Raw genomic sequence first — 20,938 nt, 5'->3', positions numbered from 1 at the left:
GGAAACTGGCAGGACGGGGAGGAAGGGTGGAATCAGGCTGAAGTCATTCCCGTTATCCACTGCCCTCCTCGAGGTTCTGCTCCTCCTGCTGTGCTTGTCCCCAGGCAGGGCCAGGCCCCAGCACTTGTCCTGCTTCCAGTGATGACCAGCGCTGGCCACCACGAAGGAGCACTGCAGGTCTTCTCCTGGGGTTTAGTCTCACCCTCCAGACTTGGATGTTGGGGTCCTGCTCTTCAGACTTACGTCTCCCTGTGATTTGCTCTGAAAAGTTCAGATTTAGGGGAAAACTAAACCCTGGGCAGTTTGCTGCAGGCAGGGCTAACGGATCACGAGGGGTTTGGGTTGGGAAGGGGCTGGCTGCCTACCCAGGCTCAGGAAAACCTCCTCGCCTGCGTCCTGGAGTTGTGTTTAAGCTCAGCTCGGCCTTGTTTGTACTCGGACTTCAGCACTGGCGAGTGTTGAGGGAAGAGCACGCTTCGGGAAGGTTTCTGGAGATGCGGGCTGGAGGAAAACCGAGAAAATGGGCTCGGGGCTGTGTTCCCTCTCCTGCTTTTCCAGGACGGTTGCGCTAGCGGTTTGCAGAGGAAATGGAAAGAATGAGGAGAGGAACAAAGGGCTTTAATGCGCTGAAGTGCTCGTTTTCGTCATTTCGCCAGCGCACGCAAGCTGTGTAATGTGCCAAAATGGAATCATTACTTCCCCTGGAGGCGGAGGAGACAGGCTGTGCAGGGGTCCACGTGCCCCAGATTTGCTGGGTTGAGTCCGACAGGACTGTCTGTCTGTCCATCCATCCTCCCCCAGCACTGCGGACTGGCCCCATCGCCCTCCTCTCCCCAAGGGAAGGGGAGCGGGTGCCAACACCGCTGCTCTGGCAGCCCCTCAGCTCTCGGGTCCCCTCTGCATGCCCTCCTGGTGCCTCGGGAGACGGACAAGTCCCGAGCATGGGATGGGCGCCCAGCGCTGGGATGCGGGCGATGCTCCATGTTGGCACAGGGACATATCCATGGGGATCACCCCGAAACGCTGTGTGTGGGGAGGGGGAGATTTCAGCCCCTGGCTGGGCTCCTGCCCCCCCCAGAACTCCCCTTGGCCATGACACAGAAGCTCTGCACAGGTTGGGTTTTATTTTTTTCCATCATTAAGTACAGTAAATCAGCAAAATGTTGTGGAGGGGGAGCCGGTCTGTTGTTTGGTTATGATGAACGGGAGTGAGAGCACCTGAAATTTCTGGGTGCTGCTGAAGCGGGTGATGCTGGCTGCCCTGGGAAGGGGCAAACCTTGCACTCCCCCATCCCTGTTGGACCTGCTTGCCCTCAACGTGTGGAGCATCCTGGCCGCTCGCACCCCGTGGGCTTGCTGCGGTGTGAGGGTGCCCCGTCACCCCACCGGGCCTGACACCCCCCCCCTTTCTCCCTCCGCAGCAATACTTCATCCTCCTCATCATCACGGACGGGGTGATCAGCGACATGGATGAGACGAGACACGCCGTGGTGCAGGCGTCCAAGCTGCCCATGTCCATCATCATCGTGGGGGTGGGCAATGCCGACTTTGCCGCCATGGAGTTCCTGGACGGGGACAGTCGGGTGCTGCGCTCCTACACCGGCGAGGAGGCCGTGCGCGACATCGTCCAGTTTGTGCCCTTCCGGGATTTCCGCAACGTGAGTGTGGGCGGTGGGGAGGGGCTCACGGGCAGAAGTGGGGTCTCAAGCCTAGAAATGACGCAGCCCTGGTAGAGGCAGATACAGGCAGAAGGCAGCGAGCGGGCTGGTACCCGCCTGCCTCGCCATGGCCATACACGCCACAGCCCTCGGCGATGGTGGCACGGACCACGTAAACCGGTGCTGCAGGAGCATCTCCACAGTGTGTTCCCTCTGAGCATCCCCCCTCTCCACCACCCCCTGCCATCACCAGGTGGGTGGGGGCAAAGCCAGGTCCTCAGAGCAGCGAGGCCGTGCTGGGCTCGCATCCCTCGCCGCAGTCCCATGCTGGCGTCTCCCACGCTGGCCTCGCCCGGCACCCACCGTGTGCCGAGGGCTTACTGTGGAATTGCCCCGGCTGTGGGGCTGAGCCCGGAGCCACCCGGGTGCTCTCCCATCACCTGAAGAAACATCTAACGCCTCCCCTCTGTGGGATGGCTTCTTGGGGGGGGGGGGGGAGGGGGGGAAGTGGATGAAGGAAAAGAATTTAAAAAAAAAAAAGACAAAATGAGGTGCAGTTCTCTGCCCGTCTTGGTCAGCCAGGAGCCAGCCCTGGGCCAGCTGCTGCCGTGCTTCTCTTCCCTCTTTTCACAACTAGTCAGTGTTTTCCCATTTCACCTGCTGTTACTCAATACCTGTTTTTTTCTAACCTCCCGAGGATGTTTTATTCCTCCCTAACCATGCATTATCTCCTGGAGGGAAGGTGCAGTATAGAATATAATCCCCAGTGTATAAAACGCTGGCTGCCAGTAGGCTCCAGGGGGTATTAAACGAAATGCCACGGGCTGGAGTCAGGGACAGCCCAGCCGCGTTTGCTCCGTCGGTCTCCGCCGGCCGTTCTTACGCTGGGGTCTGTCCCCTCTCGCTTGCAGGCGCCCAAGGAGACCCTGGCCAAAGCTGTGCTGGCGGAGCTGCCCCAGCAAGTCGTGCAGTACTTCAAGCACCGAAACCTGCCGCCCGTCAACTCGGAGCCCGCGTAGAGCCCTGTCAGGCTGCGCCCGCTGCATGCTGCCGAAGGCGCAGGTTCCACACGCTTTTAAGAGAAGACTACCCTCCCCAAAACACTTTGTACTTCCTAATTTAACTGCTAAGTTCTTAAAACTCATCCCAGAGAAGCGTCTGGATTCATTTTGTACAGTCCCGGCCCCAGGTAACATGAAGCGGCCAGGCTGTGCCCTGGTCCCGCTCCCTTGAGTTACTTTTCAGTATTGAATGTACTTTGTATAATTTCAGTGGAACAGGATACGATTTTTACAATCAAAACTTGCTTTTTCCAAGCAATGAAATGCTTAATATATTAATTCTCATTCAATGAACTGGTCCTTGTGTAGTTCATGTATCTGTGTTGTACCCGTACCTCTGTCGCGCTCTATGTTCATTTTTATACTGTGTACATGTTCTCTTTGTTATACTCAGGTTAATAAAGAAACTCGGACATTTAACCCAGAACCCAGGATCTCCTCGACAGGAAGGGCCGGGAGCGTGGCCAGCAGCGGGGGGTGTTTGAGGCACCCTGACACAGGCTGTCCTGCTCCCCCAGCTGCTCTCCCTGCACTCCACGTTCGGGCTGGCCGTGCCCTGGGGTGATGTGCTGGGGTGGGGGGGGGAGCTACGGGGAGGGCAGCATCCCCCTACTGCCCCCGGAGCCAGGGGCAGGGAGCTGGGGTGCCTGGGAAAGCACCGCTGAACCCCTGGCAAACTGGCAAAGGGAGATTCATCGTTCATCACGGCTTCGTCTCTAGAAATTTTTCCCAATCAAGAGTAAGAAAAGCTCCCCACTGCCTGGGAGAAGAGGGGCTGGGTAGCAAAACCCTGCTCTCCACCAGCTCCTTCGAGCTGCTCGTCAGCAACGTGCCATCTTCAGCACTAATTGCTGCTTTCTTCTCTTGCTAACTAGATTAAGGCCACCTGAAGCTGGCAGGTAGGAAGCAGGACGTGCCACAGGGATCACCAGCCTCACGCCAACCCCTGGGGACCCGGCCTCCCTTCTCCCTGAGTGGGAGGCCGGTGTCTCTGTGCAAAGCCCGGAGCCCCTCTGCAGAGATGTGTGCCACAGAGGTGCTCGCTCCACCAGCCACCGCGAGCACACGCGTGACTGTCCCGGCTGCCACTGAGCCCCCGGCATGCAGCAGATCAAAGTCTGCGGCTCTGGAAAAAATGGTGGGATTTTTCTTTCCATCAGAGAATCTGACATGCAGCTGCACTTGCTGGGAAGCTCTTCGGCGAGTAGAGTGTTTGCAGGGGTTTGTCAGTTTTTTTTAACACCTCTCCGAAGCTTTACCAACTAGCACAGCCAACAAGCCGTTGATGAAGCTGTCCCTGGGGAGGGGATGAAGCACACACTACGCAGTCATGGCAAAGACAGAACAGCCTTAAAAAAAAACCCCAACAACAACAACAAATTTAAATCCGCCACTGAATGGCGGAGCTGCTGGAGCCAGCAGTTCTTCCCCTGCACACTGGCCCCAGGGCAAGGTAACTGCCACAGCCACGCTTCCAGGAGGTTGATTTATCCCCCGTCCCTGGCACTCTTCGTGCCCCAGCACGGCTCTCGGCGCACTGCACTTCAGTATTTCCACCTCCGATGGCAAATGGGACCAGCAGATGGAGCGATGAGCCAGGACAGCTCTGCCGTTTTGTTTCGACGTGCCTGGCCACGGGAACAGCAGAGGCAGCTCGGACTCAACGGCTCGTGAGCTACAGGCGCTCCCCATGTGCCCTATTCCTGCTCTTCTGGGAAAAAGAGGAAAGCAGAGGGCTCTCAGGCCTGCTGTGACCAAGATACATCTCCTCCTGGCCTTGCACGGTCCAGCGAAACCACCACCCTTCGCTCCCGCTCTCACCTGCAGCCCCACCTTTGTACACGCCTGCCGCACCCGGCCAGCAGCTCCCACGACACATCTCTAAATCAGCCATTTGGACGGCAGCTGTGCAAAACAGCACTCAGGAAAACGGCCCCTGTGCGCTCACCACCAGGCCAGGCTGGTCTGGCTCTACACAGAGATCATCAATCGAGCTTAACGCTGCGGAAGGACACCGACATCGCTCACACCAACTGCTCAAGGCTCCCGCAAATGCAGCTTCCAAGAAAAACAGGTGGTTTTTTGTGCACCACTTCCATTTCACTCCACAGCTAAGTATGACAAAAGTCTTTGAAAGCCAAGCATTAGGGAGGCAGCCCTAATCTAAGAGCTAATAGCAAAGAGAGCTAGCACCTGAAGGCGCCATAATTACAGCAGCTGGAGAAGAGGCAGGAGCAACACTGGAGCAAATGCAGGAGGTGCCAGGCAGCCCAGCAGAACAGGGCAGGACTTGTAGCATCTGTGTAAGGATCCCATTGCGGACCAGGGCTGTCCTCCTTTGGCTAAGGATCACTTCAGCGTGAGCATAACTCTCGGTGTTTCCTTCGGGAAAGTTCACCCCTCAAGCTAAGGTGTGAATCCTACCACATGCCTTCGGGTTTCACTGCTGTTATCCCAGCTGCCCCCTTACAAGCTGCTTAGCGTCGCATTCAGATGGCTGCCCTTCGATACGCACGTACCAGCTGCTCTCTCAGAAGCGCACGCGCTTCGCAGCGTAGTACGTAGAGCAGGACTGCCACGAGGGAGACTGTCATGAAGACATGTCCACCTCCGAGCGGAGCTGTTCCAACCCACCGACCTCCTGTTCACACTGGTGGCACACAGAGGTGACAGAGATGGGCCCTCGGCTCTCACGGCCTACTTCTCGCCCATGCCCGGCTCCCTGGTCCACACCACCCATAAACATGCCCACATCAGGTTTCTCAAATCCAATGCAACCTCAACAACCACCGTCAGCAAAGGACGGTGGAGTTCTCTAGCTTCTGCTCCGGATTCACGCCCTTCAGCACACTGCTGCAGAGAAGCGGAACGACTCGTCAAGCGCTGGTGTGGGAGCAGTGGCCGGTGAGCACAACAGGCAACTGCAGCTCCTCTGAACTCACTCGGAAGAAGAGCTTTCCACCACCACCTCTCCGTTGGTAGGAGGCTGGCCTGCACGTCTCCTGCAGGGCGGTCAGAGGAAGGGGCTGGCTGGGTAGAGCAGAAATTGCTTAATGGAATGGGAACAATTATGAATGGCATGAGCAAAGATAAAAAAAAATGCATTCAGAATGTCTTTAATCATGGAACACTAAAACTTCTTTACAGTGTCATGGCAATCTACACTTCACCATCTGCTTGATTTCTGTTCTGCCCCCATTTCTCAAATACAGAATAAAAATGACATTTTAAAACAGAACACATGGCTGTTTCTACAAGACTTCACTGCTTCAAGTGAGTATTTTTTTGCCTGTTCATCTTGTGTAAACTTCTTAAATCATCAGAATTCTTTCTTTCTGTAAGCATCATAAAAGATAAAGCACTCTCCTCCCTACCCTCAGCCCTTCATTACATGACCAGGTGTGCCCTCTGGCTGAGGATGGCAGCCTTTCTTCCAGGCTCAGTACGCACCCCAGAAATGGAAAGTTGGGGAGGGGGGAAAAAAATAGTAAAAAGGATACAATGAGTTGTTTTAGGAGCATCTGAGCGTATTAAAGTTGAGGGGTTAGCTAGAAAGATTATATCTGGGGCAGAAGGATGCATCAAGCATCCATCGGGGCTTTGGAAGATACTCTGCACTACGTTACACACGGAGGGATTTCATTATGGACCATCAAAGAAACTGTTGCCACGAAAGACAGAAGAGACGATCTTTCCAGTGGAATTAATAGTGCCTTCGCTATCTGAGCTGGACTCGGAATCGCTGCTTCCCGAGTAGGCGCCCAGGCCAGGCAGGATCCCAATGCACACGGCAGCCGAGGGACAGTGGACAGTGGAGCCTCCCACCGAGCCGCTCCCCAAGGGAACACAGGATGGTTTTTCTGGAAGAGAGGTGCCTCAGTCAAAAACAAGAGTGCAGGAAAGGGCTTGGAATCAGCCCAGGAGCTTCCGCGTGTCACTCACCTGCTGTTGCCACATCAGCGGCAGATGATTGCAGGATATAATTAAAGCATAAGGCAGCTTCATGCTGCAATAAAGCTGTTCTGACAGGAAGGACTTGCTACCTCAGGGGATTATTTTTTTTTGTTCTCATCACTAGTTTAAGCCCAGCTCTATGCTGGCGGTACAGATTTTTATTCTAAAGTTGTCAGTTTGATGCTTGTCAAATACCAAACCCACTAAATAAGAATAAATAGCTCTGCTTTGTGTAATTGAATATTTTTTTGTGATTTAATAGCACAGTCGGGGAAAAGTTTTATTCCATCGCTCTGCTAGTCAATGTCTCCCATCTTCCACAGCTGATTAATTATTTCCAGCGTTCTGAAAGTTTACTGAACATAAGGAGATTCAGGAAGCGCCTCAGGTTGTCATCACGCAATTGCAGCTCACCCTGTTTGTGTCAGAGTATCTTGACAGCAAGTCAATCGCAGCCCTGACAGCTAAGACTGACAGGCAACTCCATTTTTCTTCTAGGTCCCCATAATTTTCTGAAACAAATAGGTTTCAGGATGGACAAGATCACTTCCTTGCTATTAGCTTTTCATGCTGAGGCATGCAAATACATCAGATGCTGCCGCGCAGAGGAAAGGGACGATCAGTTCTCCACGTCTCCTGTTGACAGGACAAGCACCAGGCTCAAAACGCAGCTACGGAGACTCCTACTAGTTACCAGGTAAAACTCTTTACAGGTAAAAATCAGTTAAGCATTAGAATAAACTGCCCAAGGAAGGTGCACAATCTCCATCTGTAGAGATTTAAGAGCAGCTTAGACAAACATCTGTCAGGAATGCTTTAGGCAGGGGACAGACTGATGACCTGGAGACGTTCCATCCAGCCGTATTTCCTGGGCAGGCTGTCAGCACCCACAGTTACCATTTCTACCGCTTTTAAAGAGAACATGCCAACCACAGTCTGTGGTGGCTTGCATAGCGAAGGAGCAGAAAAGCAAATCCGCTATCAGATTTAACACCAAGTCAGTCGCTGTTCAGGTGAGAGACAGACAGCTTCCCACATGCAGAAATCAGGACATACCTTGATTCTTTTCGTCATGATCCGTATCTAGTTTCAACCTCTTCACGCTGTTACCACCATCTGAACTGTGGAAAAAATCAGAAAGTGTCTTGCTCCTCATAAGCAACCCCTTAACCGCTGTGAAGTTAAAGTCACAGCTAGCCTCAAATGCTACAATGAACGCCAGCAGGGTCCCCTGATGACCACCACCACTCCTAACTGCTGTTAGCTGGCGCTGCTCGGGGAACATGCAGGATCCTAGAAAGATTCAACACCCACAGTCCCAAGAATCACCTGTTAACCCAGGAAACAGAAACACGCTGCTGGGAGTCCAAGTCAGACTCTCACGCAGCGACCCAGAGCTGTCTATTCAGCTAGAGATCAGGAATGACCTGAGCTTCAGCCGCCCCTTGCGACCGCAGGCTTGCACACGTGGGCGATTACCACGCTTGCTGGCGCAACATCCCTGTCTCTTCCCTTCCGGGGTTTCCCTCCCCTCCTTCAAGCACCTAGAGAGCCTGTTCCAAAACCTCTGGCAACCTTGCACCCAGTAAGAAGCCCAGCAGGTCTTGCAGCAATTCACACACAGCTGCAGAGTCTGACCTAGAAAACAAAGGGGTCCTTTTTGGGTGCAAAGCAGTACTGGGGGACAGGACCATTACTTCGACGTGTGACTCTTCAGCTCTTCCTTGTCACTGCTCAGTTTCTTTTCCCCCCCCTCTTGTTCCCGATCCTAAGTCATCCACATAAACAAATGCTTCCCAGCTTCAGCTGTGATGAACTGAAGGGATGAAGTATGGGCATTATGCATTAACTCCTTCCCATCCCTGCCAGAACATGCAGTATGGATGAAAGCTTACTCTGTGCAGGGAGGTTCTAGCAGTAATACGTCCTTCACAGTAAACTTCAAAGCTCATAGGGCAGATGTTGAGCTCACACTACACTTGGTTTTGCCCAGTTTGCAATAAAAGATAAGACTGCAAAAATAGAAGATGGAGCAAAGCACGTCTGTGGTGGCACTGACATGTCAGTTAAGATGCTCTCTTCAAACAGATGCCATCTGCAGCCTTTGGATGTGCCACTAGGCACATGCCAGCTCCTTCTCTACATCCTACTGGGTTAAGTACGAGTCGTTACAAGAAAAAACAACGTTGTTGGCTGCTTGTTATGAGTTCAGGGTTTTTCTTCTCTGCCCTCCAAAAACCCAAACAACTACCCAATCCCCCACACTAGGTGGTAGAAGTGCTTACTTCAGTTTCCAGACATGCAGGTACTGCTGTACTGGGAGCTAAACGTCACCCTAGAAGATAAGCTTCTAAAATAATCACTCATTCTCTGGGACAGATTCAAAAATACTGACTGAATTTCGAGAAGTCAGTAATCATCTGAAATATCAGACGACTCATTTGTGGGAAAAAAGTCTGGTCCCATATGCCTGGTTTCTCCATAACCTCCAACACAGCGGCAGCCGCGTTTGCAGACCAACCTCCAAACAGCAAACAGATCAAATTCAGCTGCCATCTCCCTGGGATGGAAAGGGTGTCGACGTATCAGTGCGATTCAGCGAGCAACAAGGAAGCTTGCCTGATGCCCTCAGGATCGAACTGGTGCACAAAGCTCTTCTCTTGTAACTTATGTCCCCCCCCATGCTGCCCCCAGCAGCAATTAAAACAATCCCTTTTAGACACCGATAAAATCGTCTGATAAACGATGCAAACCTGAATGAAATTACATGAGTGAGGTGACACTGATATCTACAAATAGAGATGTAAAATAGATTCTCCCTAGATTCCAAAGCAGGATTGCCCAAGCCTGGCAGTCTAGAACGAAGAGTCTGCCCACTTGCTTTACACACGCTTCTCTGCTTGAATTGCTTCATGTTTTTCCCACAGCTTGTGAGAGCCTAAAGAAACAAGGCTGGTCTTTTCTTATACCTCCCCCCATTTTTCTTTAGGGCTAAGGTTCACACCTCACTCTCTGGAGGCAGTTTTGGCCTGCCTCCCTTCGCAGTGCTAACTGGGTTCCGTTCCTCATGAATTTATAGAGGTGTGAAACTAACCTTCTGTGTTTCACAGCTCCTGCCAACAGCTTTGCCTGAGAGAATTTGTTCTTGTTTTCCACTGACTTCATGGGCAATTTCTTCTCAGTTTCCTTCTTTGGGTCCATACTGACTCCCACTTTGGTGAGAGTGCTGTGAATTAAGGGTTAAGGATCAACCAGGAAGGAATGGAGAGAACAGACACTTCCTCTCCAACGTATTTAGCCAGCTCTGCTGACAGCAGCGACCGAAGTTCATTCACGTATTCTATCAAAAGAAACTTATTTGTAATGACATTTAGCTGGTGCCTTTGGCCAAGAGAGAAGAGACTTCACCCTCTGGGTTCAGCACTCTCTCGGGTGTCAATACCAGCTCTCCCTGGAAAGACATCCAGGCAGCAGACTAGGAGCTGCTTTTCTGTAGACAGCAAGACACACCACACGCCACATCCAGCACCCAGCAGCACACTCATCGTCCTGCCTTTTCCTAAAGGTCTTAGAAAAGCAAAAAGGTCAGACTGGCCACCCTCCGCCCCACCCCCCCCAACAAAAAACCACCAAACCAAAAAACTCCAAGGAAGAGGCAATGCAGTGCAATGCAGTACTTCCTCCTTCTATGAGGATCAACACATTTGTAATTCCCATTTGGTGCTTCAACCCCCCTAAATCCTTACCAAAAAAACTAAGTAGCAATACGTGGGCTCACTTCCACTCCTCAAACCCTGCTTTTGCTGAGCCCAGCAGACTTCAGCCTACCAAAGCAAACCAGTTCAATTTTCCATTTTGGTATTTATCACTCTAACTTTTCAGCTCATCTCTTTGTAAGGGCCACCAGGCTGCTGCTGTCGGTTTGCACACCAGCCCCAAGAGGACAGAGACCGATCTGATCACAGGTCCACGTGGTCCAACATCTACCCAAAAAGACTGCGACTGCACAGAAAAACTAAGTAGCTTCAAACAGTGTTAGCAAGGTGGGATGCGGCTGAAACCTAAGATGAGGTGGAGAAGCTTAAGCAGGTTCTCAGATGGGATAAGAAGGAGCTTGGTCTGTTATTAAGGCACACTCACCCTGCACACACACAAACCAGGTCTCCTTCCACAGCAGGATCTAGTTCTGGCCCTGACAGCAGAGTCAGTGTCCAGCTGTGTCTGGGGAAGCGAGGTCCGTCAACGATCCTGTTTGTTAACGAGGTACCAGTGCAGTCACAATAGCTTCTGCAAAACTTTTAAACTGCACATAACAAAGGCAAATCAACCCAATTTAAAAGGGTATTTGTTTATAACCCTAAATCTAGCTTTCTACCAGTTTCTTCTCTGACTACAATCCCACTCACCAGGTGACATAACCACATGCTGGGGTTTCACAGGTGCCCCAGTTATTGCAGACAAATATTGGATAGTGAATTTTGTATTTATGGACCATATACTCGATGTCATAGGCCTTTTTCCCCACTGAACATCTGCAGATCAAGAACTCTTACACTTTCCCTTGAAGTCTCCAATCATTTCACAACTATGAGTGCTCAGATACCATTCCCTATATGATTTTCCTAAGGACACAGCAGTAACCCAGGCTGCTCCCCACCTCAACTGAAAGTCTCAGTCAAAACCAGACTGCTGAAGGCTATATAAGATGGCACAGGAGTGCCATCCTGTGGCTATCAGAAGCCATGTGAACACTTGTGTCGAACACCGGATTCCACACACTGCAGCGTTCAGCTTCCACATTCAGGTTCATCACCCTGTTCTATTCAAACACTGCACTCCAAAAGCCTGGCTGAGGAACCCAAAGACTCTTCTTTCAGCAGATACCAAATTACAGGCTTTTCACTTCCATCCTGGATGCTGTTCTCCTAATGCTCCTAAACTACCAGAGATGCAGCGCATTTTTAACAGAGATTTTATATGTACTGCTGCCATTAGCAAATATAACACTATACCTAGCCAAGAAGTGTCTGCTTGCAGGGAGACTACAGTAGAAATAAACCTTGCAACCTTAAATATCAACTGCACTTAAAACAGCTGTCCTACAGTAAAGCCTTCTTCTTGCAGGGGGACTTTTCTTACATTTACATAGGGTTTAAGACAAGAGGACCTTCTTCTCAAACATGTCTTGGAACTGGCTTAAAAAAATACCTGTAAGTCTTTGAACACTCTCAGACCAGTGGGGTCTGGATAAGGTAAGGAGCAAAAAGGAAGTAAAATTCCTATGCATCCATGCATATGAATTTCTTATGCTTGAGAGCGCATTAAAATATTCCAAGGCATGTTTATCCTTAAGATATATGATTTCATAATTGTTCAACCTAAAAAATGAAGGAACAAAGAAAAAAAAAAAAAGCTCTGTACCAGAATATTGACGTAGGTTTTACCAGGAAATTCACGCCTCCGAGTAGCTTAACTTGGATGTTATCTCAGGAAAAAGATCAAGCAATGAAACCCAGTGGGTTGACATTCCTCTTAGTAGTTTGGAAGCGCACTTGAACAGTACCAATAGATTCAGCACGTTCACCTAGTACCCACTGTTTTTTGTCAGCGTAGTGATAAACCAGTAGTAACAACCTGCAGATGCAAAAACACTTTTTGTGTTTTAAAAGAATACCACCAAAAATTTCAGACACAGATGAGTCATTTTGCAAATGGCTGAGGTTCCTTGAAATATTACGATTAAATCAAAAAAAAAAAAAGGAAACTGAATGAGCAAAACTTCTCAGCTTCTCATAAGATGAGGTGACTATAAAACATTCTCCCCCACTCCACCCCACCAGCAGAGTAAGTTCTACAGTTTAATTTACAGCAAGACTTCAGATACAGAGCCAGGCGCCATTACTAAGACTGCAGAGACTGAGGCTGGATGGCTTGTACGTCTTCAACAGGCCGTTCTCAGTAAATACAGGGATCAGTGTTATGTGGTTAATTCAAGGCAACGTAAGATTCCCTCTGGGATGGTGTGGTTCATCCCAGGCGTACGTGACCTAACTAGAGCTGTCAGCTGCTTCCACAGCACGATCTTACACTGCACGTCCCTGCATCAGCCAGACCCACAAGCAACCATCACTGACACTAAATATATGCCACGAACAGCCCATTATTAGAGCCAACAAATCAAGAAAATATTTCAAATCCATCAACCAACTGCAGCCTATTTCTGAAGTAAAAAAAAAAAAGCATCAGTATTTCTTTATCATAAACGCATTACTGAGAACTTCAATGCTCTTCACAGAACACACGCTCTAAGCTGTAAATCACTAATTATTACAAGGTAATGCAGATCTCTAGCGCTAAAGCATCCTTGAGAACTTGTGCTTTGCTCACAGATCACTTGAAAGCAATGGTTATCATTAGGAGGCAATGAAACCATCAGATTCTGCACAGATTCAGTAAGCCTCAAAAAACTAACATTTAGCTCAGCACAGAAATCCTCAAAACATTCCAACCTCCTTGGACTGGTGCTGATTAGAGAGAAAAAGCATTCTGTATAATTTTCTAGCATATCTTCATGAAAATTTGGTATTTAACAGCAAAGCCAAACTGTCCTGCTCTTAGTACTGCCTACAAGCCTGTATTATCCAAAGGAGCTGAGTCTCCACATCTGCACAGAGATGTTTAATTTCCCCTCCTGCAGTTATCAGCAAGGGAGACAGTAGCTAATACTTCCAAGAAAAATAACAGAGTGGAATTCAAACATTATTTCAAACAGGTATGTTAGAAACAGCCAATATGCAGTTAAAAAACCAAACAAGAACATTTACCTTTCGATAAGAAGACAAAAAAAGATTAGAAGTAATATGCTTTTCTGCCTTTACGTTCTCTTTATTTTCTTAGCTATAGTATTTCATGCCCTCAATAACGGAAAGAAAAAACCCCACACAATGGGGAAAAGGACAGAAAAGTACCAAAGACATGGAGGGGTCGGGGGAAATATCAAACATTACAGCAAGTGATCCAAGCTACATTAAAAGTCTCTCATAGCACATGTTCTGTAAAGCAGTTTTACAGAAAGAATGTCAATGACAGAATAAACCTACAGCCCAGTCTCTTCTCCTCCTCTACACAACCGCCAGCCAGTTTACTGCAAAGGATATTCTGTATTCGTTCAGTTCTTTCAGCTCCTCTTCTCTTCGTTGCTTCTCTAGTAGCTCTTGCTGCCGAGAAACCTCATCAAGGAAATGCGTCTCATCTTCATCTAAGCCTCTTACCATATTTTCTGAATAAAAGAAAAGAATGCATATTGATAAGCTAAAACCACTTAGGGAGCAGCCATTTATTTTGCATTACTTCGCCATCCTCTTAGAATGCCTTCCGATGATTTAAAACAGCCCCATCCATGTAGGCAAGCGTCTACGTCTCACATATGGCATTTCTAGCACCACTGAGGCAGAACAATTTGCAGAGCGTCACTGGGAACACGGGGAGCAGAGTCCCGGGTGACTGAGTGAACTGGGTACGCCAGCAGCCACGCTGTTGTGCCAGGAAAAGGGTACAAAGCAAACTCTGCAAGCTACCCGCTGGATTCTGTAATTAAGGAGTAAAAATACTTCCTGGTTAATGATACTGGATGCTAACAAGCCGAAGCTCTGGCACACTCAAGCACACAAACCACAACAAACTCACACCGTTCGAACACAACACTATTACTATAGAGAAAAGCAAGACACAATTCATAGGAAGCCATGAAACACTGTTGGACTTGCTGACAGAATTAAGGAACTCTGACCAAGTTTTCACACACACAGCCTTTCTGCAGCTCTGAAACACCATTTGGAACAGGTTACACAAACTGAGGAACAGCCATATTAACCAATGATGTATTTGTTGTTTTGGTTGCAGACACCAAGTTTAAGCTTTTCTCCTCAGAATGTGTTCTTAACCCAATCAATAACTGGAAAAAAACCACTTTACTTCTCCCCATAAATCTTGCCCCAAAATAGACAGTACATTTTCTTAAAGCAAACAATTACTAACTTCACTGAGATTAACATCTGCTTAAAAAAAGAAAAGAGAAAAGAAAGTACAAAATAGTTCCTAACTTCCAAATAAAAATGAATTCTTTCCAAACATGCTACCCTACGTTAAGGAAAGTACACATCAGCGCAGCAGGAAGTCTGTAAACATTCAATGTCTCTCAATCAAATGATTTAGTTAGTAAGGTAATAAAAAGTACTTTTTTTAGAAAAACCAAGTCCTGCTGTTTGTAGTCGTCCTCAGAAATCTTAACTCAACCATCACCTTTAGTCTTCATTAGAGCTTAATTCTCTAAGAGGATTTTTAGGCTTTTCAACGAGTTTGCCATGTGTTTTTTAATTCTCACCCACATACTCAAGTCCTACTCACTTTAATGGCAAGCTAAGAAATCCATTTACACTGATAATTGGCAAGCTTCTGCCTTTGACAGAAAAGCAGTTATTATTTGAGGTTACTTTTTAAAGGCTGAGCCCTACTCTTTCCAACTCTAAGAACGCAGAATGTATTTGTACACCTTTAAACAGTAACTTGCAGCCTTCGCAACTACTGCTGAGGGCCCCTTCAAACAGACCCCAAAAGCAGTGAAACTCTGGACGTCTTCTGAAGCAAGTGATGTGAAATCATTTCATCCTCTGCCTGCCTGACCTGCGAACCAAGAGAAGCAGCCACAGCGATGCTCCTGGCTGAGGTTACTGAGATTCCCTGCTAACCTGTCTGCAGTTGGTTTTGCTCTCCAGGGCAGCAAGTATCTGTGATTCTGCAAGGGCTGCCTTAAAAGCAACCTGGTTTACTTCTCAGTTACTCCCTCTCAGGGATGCCTCTCATCCCAGTACTTGGTTTACAGGCTTCCTCAACCAAAGGGAAGACGTTGCACATCTCGTATAACTCGACAAGGGAAACAATTAATGCAGACAGTTACTAGAAGCCTCTCCCATCTAGGCTGATAGCAGCCAGTTTTCTGGTGGCTACGTGGACAAGAATTGCTTGGTCACATCACCCCAGCTGACTCGGAGCAGAAGTTTACTGAAGCGAACTGGAAACTGCCCAGCTGGCGAGAATCCTGTAGGTACAGTTGGAGACTTCAACACATTAATGCTGCTACCTGTGCTTTCCACTCTTCACCACTAAAAATACAAGCAACGCTTAAGAGACAGGCAAAAGCTTCCACTTATCCTTGTTTCGGTTACCATAACTGTTCAGAGAAAACTTCTGAAGTTGCATTTAGAGAATACTAGTATTATTTTTCATTTAAAATGCTGTAACATTCTACTAAAATTATTTTACTTTGGAAAGGAAGACATTCTTGGAATGCTGAACAACCTAGCAGAAAGAACTGCTAGTCTGTATACCAGTTTTTATGTACACAAAAGGTCAGAGTAACTAAGTTTGTGTGTTTATGCAAATACAATTCTTCAGCATTGTGTTTCTCCTCCCACATCCCATCATCAACTCGGCCCGATCACAGTGACTGTGCAATGAACTCCTTTTCTACTCCGCCAAAATTCCCACGGATAGAAAAAGTACTTATGAACATTTTAAGGCAAACTCCAGCATATTCAGGGACTAACCCTGTCACAAGTGACCAAACTGCGCTGAACTCTGATGACGTAAACGAGCGGTCCCCAGTCCACCCAACACTGATTTTTCAGTCAGTCAGTTCCTCCCACTCACCTTCTCCCAAAGAAATCTGGCTACAGGACCGATTCGAAAAGCACGTACTACAAAACAGGAGAGGCAATCCTGGCCATCAGTAACACACTCGATAGCATCTGCAGGGGTGGTCTAACAGAACTCAAAGATTGTGCCACAGCTAAAAGTGAAACAGAGTTTTGTTGTGTCGCGAATACAAGAGAAATTCTAGGCAGAATCCAGTTAGGTGAACTGGAGCTTAAAGAACACAGCAGCTTGAGAGTAAGGCTTCCAGCTAAAGGACCAAAATCGATCAGAACCCACCTTAAAATGGAGTTCCACAGTATCATCCTCACTTCTCTTTAGACAGAGCCAATAGCTCCCTTTTTCCCAAAATGGTTGACTAATAATTTTCTAGTTCTCATTATCATCTTTGCACTCAGCAGCACATACACAGGTGATACAATGCAAAGGATTCTTCTATAAAACCAGAAATTCAACATCAGTAGAAATTAGGTTTCCATTTCATTTGAAGAGTTAAATACCTACTTTTTAAATCAACTCCTGTGTGTTTACTTCTTGCATATAGTAATCTTGAGCCTCAAATCACTTTTGCGTCAGCTAATTACAGTTTGGAAATGTAACAGCTGCTGAAACAGGATTTCTTTCTATTCATTCACATAGGATGGTCTTGTGCTAAAGCCTGAGCTCAAGAGTCAAAAAACCACGTTACATTTCCGCTTTTCCGTGGATTGGTATCAGGGTGTTTTTTTTTTTTATTTAACATGAAAAATAAGCCCAGTGTTCCACACTTGATAGGAATGCAGCTTCATAACTGCAAGCAGCTTTTGAGTTTTGCACTTGTGCAGTGCTGTCTTGGTGCCCACAATAACATATTACCTGCAGGAACATCTACCATCCTTGAAAAATACAAGATTTCAGTAACTCTTTTTTGAAGTCCATTTACCTCTCAGAGAGGCAGACAAGACACACAGACATGTTCCTCAGTCAGATGTTATATACAGCTGCTGCACACAATACATGCAACTTGCTGGGTTTCGGTTCAACATAGTAACTGCCGGTGCTTACTGAATTTAAATTGCTCCTCAAACTCCTGCTGCTTCTTTTCTCTCTGTTCCTGAAGTCTTTCATACAAGGAGCGTGGGTCATACGCCTCCTCTGGGCATTCTGAAAGGAAGGAACAAACCAGGAAATGAGACTATATGTTAGAAACACTAAATCACCAACAGTTCTTGGTTCCTTCATGTAAAAATCGTTTAAACTTGCACAATATAAGCTACTACCTTTTATTTCTGCATTCCACAAACGTGAGGTATTCTCCAATCTCCTTCCTGTAATTATTAAAATCTATCCCATACCTTCTGGATCCTCAGGTTTTCGGACCTTTTCCCATTCCTCTTGCCTTCTCTTTCGCCGCTCCTCTAGCTCCGATTCAGACACAAACCTCTTGTTAATCACGAGGTCAGCAGTACCATTTCCCCCATCCATTGTGGAACACCCGTCCTAAAAACACAATATGAAAGACAGGGCCTGATTTCACTTGTCAGTGCATGAGACACTACTACAGACCCGCTTCTCTGAAGACCACTACATATTAAGAACTTACGGAGATACCTACTCACTGCATAACAGCTAAGACTAATAGCACGACCTATGACTCCTTTACTCTTTTTCATAATTATGTCTTCCCTGTTAGTTGTCTGCCTCAGGGTGCTTTTCTAAAAATCATACTTTAATGGAATATCCCCACCCCACTGGATTTAACTTGCTTAAATATAAAAAATAAATAAAAATAAATTTTAAAAATCTCCACACCTACGCTGACATCCTTTTATTTCAGTTCTTACACGTCTCTGCTCTGGAGATACGAGGATTTGACACTTTGCCTTCACTTCTTTGCTCCCATCCTGTGAAAACTTGAGAAAGCCTACCTGTTTTGAACAATTTGAATATGTGTATTTGTAAGTGCTTAACAGTGAGATTTCAGAAATTAGCAACTAATCTCTCAAACCTCCAAAAGCATTCTGCACTCTTTGTGGCTCTGAGGAGAGCTGGACTAGGACAGGCTACGCTGGGGACTGTTTGTTAGTTCAAGAGGTGAGTGAAAGGGGGAACTCCCTTGGACTGAAACGGGGATAGGACTGGAAACCAGGAGCAGCACTGCTGACCGAATGGGCACAGCCCCTTCTCCCACAGTACACCTGCCCTTTGCTTCAGGAGGTTGTCAACACTGAGTACTGGCCAGGTACCTATTTCAATACTAGGCGCAGGGTGGAGATGCCCCACGGAGTCATCCTAAGAGGGAAACTCGTGGTCTTGGCACCTGTCAGCCCACGATGGAACAAACTGCTTGTGCAAGTCTTCAGTGGTTCCTTTCAAGACTCATTCTGCCAGCGCCACGCCACAGAACAAGGCATCGATGCCTATTTTTGTTCCTTACCTCAAGCCTGTATACACGTGCACAACGTAAACACAACAAACACGGCCGTCCATTTAAAGTAAAGCTAACCTCACTTTTTTCTAGTTTCTTCTTATTACCTCAGTATAACGAGCAAGTACCTCAAGGACTACAGATGACTGCCCCCTGCGCTGCCACATATTATTCATTTAGGACTGCACCCTGCCTGCATTTCAGCACCGGAAGAGAACCCAGTATATTTATTTCTTCCAGGGAAGAAGGGAGGGAGTGATGCCGTAACCCAAATAACAGAAGGGACCAGAAGTTTATCATCCTTCCTTTGTACCACAACGAAACACTCTGCAGGAAGGAGAGCCCCAAAATTCTTATGAAAACTGATGTTTTTGGAGGGTATTGTTTGCAATACAAATGACCAATGGAGGTTTCAGGAGACATCCAGGTTAGAGCACTGGACAAATATTTGTTACAGTAGGATGCATTCTTAAGGTGGGAATTACCAAAAGAAGACAAGATAGAAGGATTCTCCTAAGAACAGGGGAAAGAAAGGACAGACAAAGGGCTAGTGATTTTTTTTTTTTTTACGTTTTTTAAAATATTTTTTAATATCTACCAAAAATCTACCCTAAGGCAAGTCCACTTTCCAGTAAGCATGGAACACCTGCTCTTTACGTGTCATTTCTGAAGGTGATTCAAGCTGGAAACCTACAGAGAAGATGAAAATTGAATCTGCCCCCTGAATACAGCTCCTGATCACAAGGCCAGCTTTCCCACCCAAGTGCCGTACAAAAAAGACAATCCGTTTCTCCACCGGTGTCACCTCAACCCCTCCATTTAGAGAGGAAACGAAAGGTTCCAATACCATGATGACAAAAAGTCATAAACTGAAAGAGAGGGATTCAGCAAGGGCGCAGTATCATCTTGGGACTAAAACCTTCAACAGCAAACCACCCGCCTTCTGCATCAGTCAGTTCACTTAGACAATATACTTTAAGATACGCAATTATGGCTTGACATACAGCTATGGTATTTTCACTACAGTCCTGGAAAGCAGCGTCTGACAAAACACATTTCAGCAAATAACGACTTTACCGACACCCACATCCCAGGCAACAAAAACCAGAGGGAATCAAGCAGCATAGCACTCCAGGACGAAGCCTGCTAATCTTGCTGTACAGTTTGCCCTCCCCCACCTCCAACACACAAAAAATCCTCCAGACCAGACAAAACACGAGTGTTTGGAAACGGTCCCCTGTTCGCCTCCGGTGTGCCCAGTGACTGCGTTCTGGCGAGCGCTACGCTGTCCCTGCAGACATCAGCGCAGGTCACGGCTGCACGCTGCGATTTCTGACACTGCCAGCCGGTACCACTCCCAGGATTAAAAACAAAATAAAGCTCCACGGCCCTCACCACCCCCGGTCTGGGACGGCCGTAGAGCAGCGGTGATGTCCCGGGCGCGCAGCTCCCAGCGCCTTCAGGCCTGCAGGAAGCATCGGGCCCCGCAGCCGGCACGGCGGGGGAGGCGGGCAGCGCTCCCCGCTCCCGCGCCGGGCCGCGCACCGAGCCCGAGGCCAGCCCGAAACCCGCCGCCGGGATACGGCAGCCGCTCCTCAGGGAGCCCGGCCACGCTCGCAGCGGGGGAGCCTCGCCGGCGGCCTCCGCCCGCCACCCACCCGGCTCCGGGAGCGGCCTCCCCCACGGCCCGGCCCGGCCCACCGCGCTCACAGGGCCCGGGCCCGGCCCTCTCCGCCCCTGCAGCCGAAGGGCCCCGGGGCCGGCCAGGGCCGCTCTCCCCGAGCCCCCGCCGCCCCCTGGGCTCGGGCCGCGGGGTACCAGCACATACCGCGGCCGCCGGCCCGTTACAGCGAGAGGCGCAGCCCGGCCCAGCGCGCCGCCATTGATCCCCGCCTCGATGCGCTCGCCACCACCCGCCGCCCCGCCCCTTCCGCCCGCAAGAGTCAACGGAGTGAGCTCTTTCTTAGGCGGCCACTCCCCTCCGGTAGCCAATCCCCGCTGCTGTTACGGAAGGCGGAGGAGATGCCGGCTGGCCGGGAGGATTGGCTGACAGGCAACGTCAGGGCGGTCGCCGCGCCGCGATTGGGCGAAGCGCCGTGGCCGGGGCCGGGGGCGGGGCGGGTCGCCCGGGAGACGGCAGGGGGCGG

The 20,938-nt window shown here is 48.7% G+C and overlaps 2 protein-coding genes across 7 annotated transcripts in view; one reads left to right on the top strand and one right to left on the bottom strand.

The window, feature by feature from the left end:
• CPNE2 (copine 2) overlaps positions 1-3,146 on the top strand; it is a 61,103-nt gene extending 57,957 nt beyond the window's left edge. For all 6 annotated transcript variants that reach the window (XM_075434040.1, XM_075434037.1, XM_075434038.1 and 3 more), the window contains 2 exons: positions 1,422-1,658; positions 2,570-3,146. In XM_075434040.1, coding sequence (XP_075290155.1) covers positions 1,422-1,658; positions 2,570-2,677 — 345 coding nt within the window. In that variant the 3' untranslated portion in view covers positions 2,678-3,146. The remainder of the gene's footprint in view (positions 1-1,421; positions 1,659-2,569) is intronic.
• A 2,663-nt stretch (positions 3,147-5,809) lies between these two features.
• Positions 5,810-20,713, bottom strand: PSME3IP1 (proteasome activator subunit 3 interacting protein 1). The gene is made up of 7 exons (XM_075434041.1): positions 20,620-20,713; positions 17,719-17,863; positions 17,429-17,527; positions 13,831-13,952; positions 9,768-9,901; positions 7,730-7,794; positions 5,810-6,579 (listed from the first exon to the last, which is right to left on the bottom strand). Exons 2-7 carry the CDS (start codon positions 17,846-17,848, stop codon positions 6,362-6,364), a joined length of 768 nt encoding a protein of 255 aa, XP_075290156.1. The 5' UTR covers positions 17,849-17,863; positions 20,620-20,713; the 3' UTR covers positions 5,810-6,361.
• Positions 20,714-20,938: the final 225 nt, after the last annotated feature.

Source organism: Opisthocomus hoazin, chromosome 12, assembly GCF_030867145.1.
Source record: "Opisthocomus hoazin isolate bOpiHoa1 chromosome 12, bOpiHoa1.hap1, whole genome shotgun sequence".
NCBI lineage: Eukaryota > Metazoa > Chordata > Aves > Opisthocomiformes > Opisthocomidae > Opisthocomus > Opisthocomus hoazin.
Note: the sequence above shows the minus strand (reverse complement) of the source record. Positions and strands in the feature narration are given on the sequence as shown.

Bases quoted from the DNA above. Each gene is read 5' to 3' on its own strand.
- PSME3IP1 (XM_075434041.1), bottom strand. From the start codon at position 17,848: ATGGATGGGGGAAATGGTACTGCTGACCTCGTGATTAACAAGAGGTTT. The intron at 9,902-13,830 runs ATATCCTTTGCA...CCCTTAATTCAC, and splicing joins AAGAACTGAACGAATACAGA to AGCACTCTCACCAAAGTGGG. The intron at 7,795-9,767 runs GTTAGTTTCACA...TTTTTTCCACAG, and splicing joins GGAGCTGTGAAACACAGAAG to TTCAGATGGTGGTAACAGCG.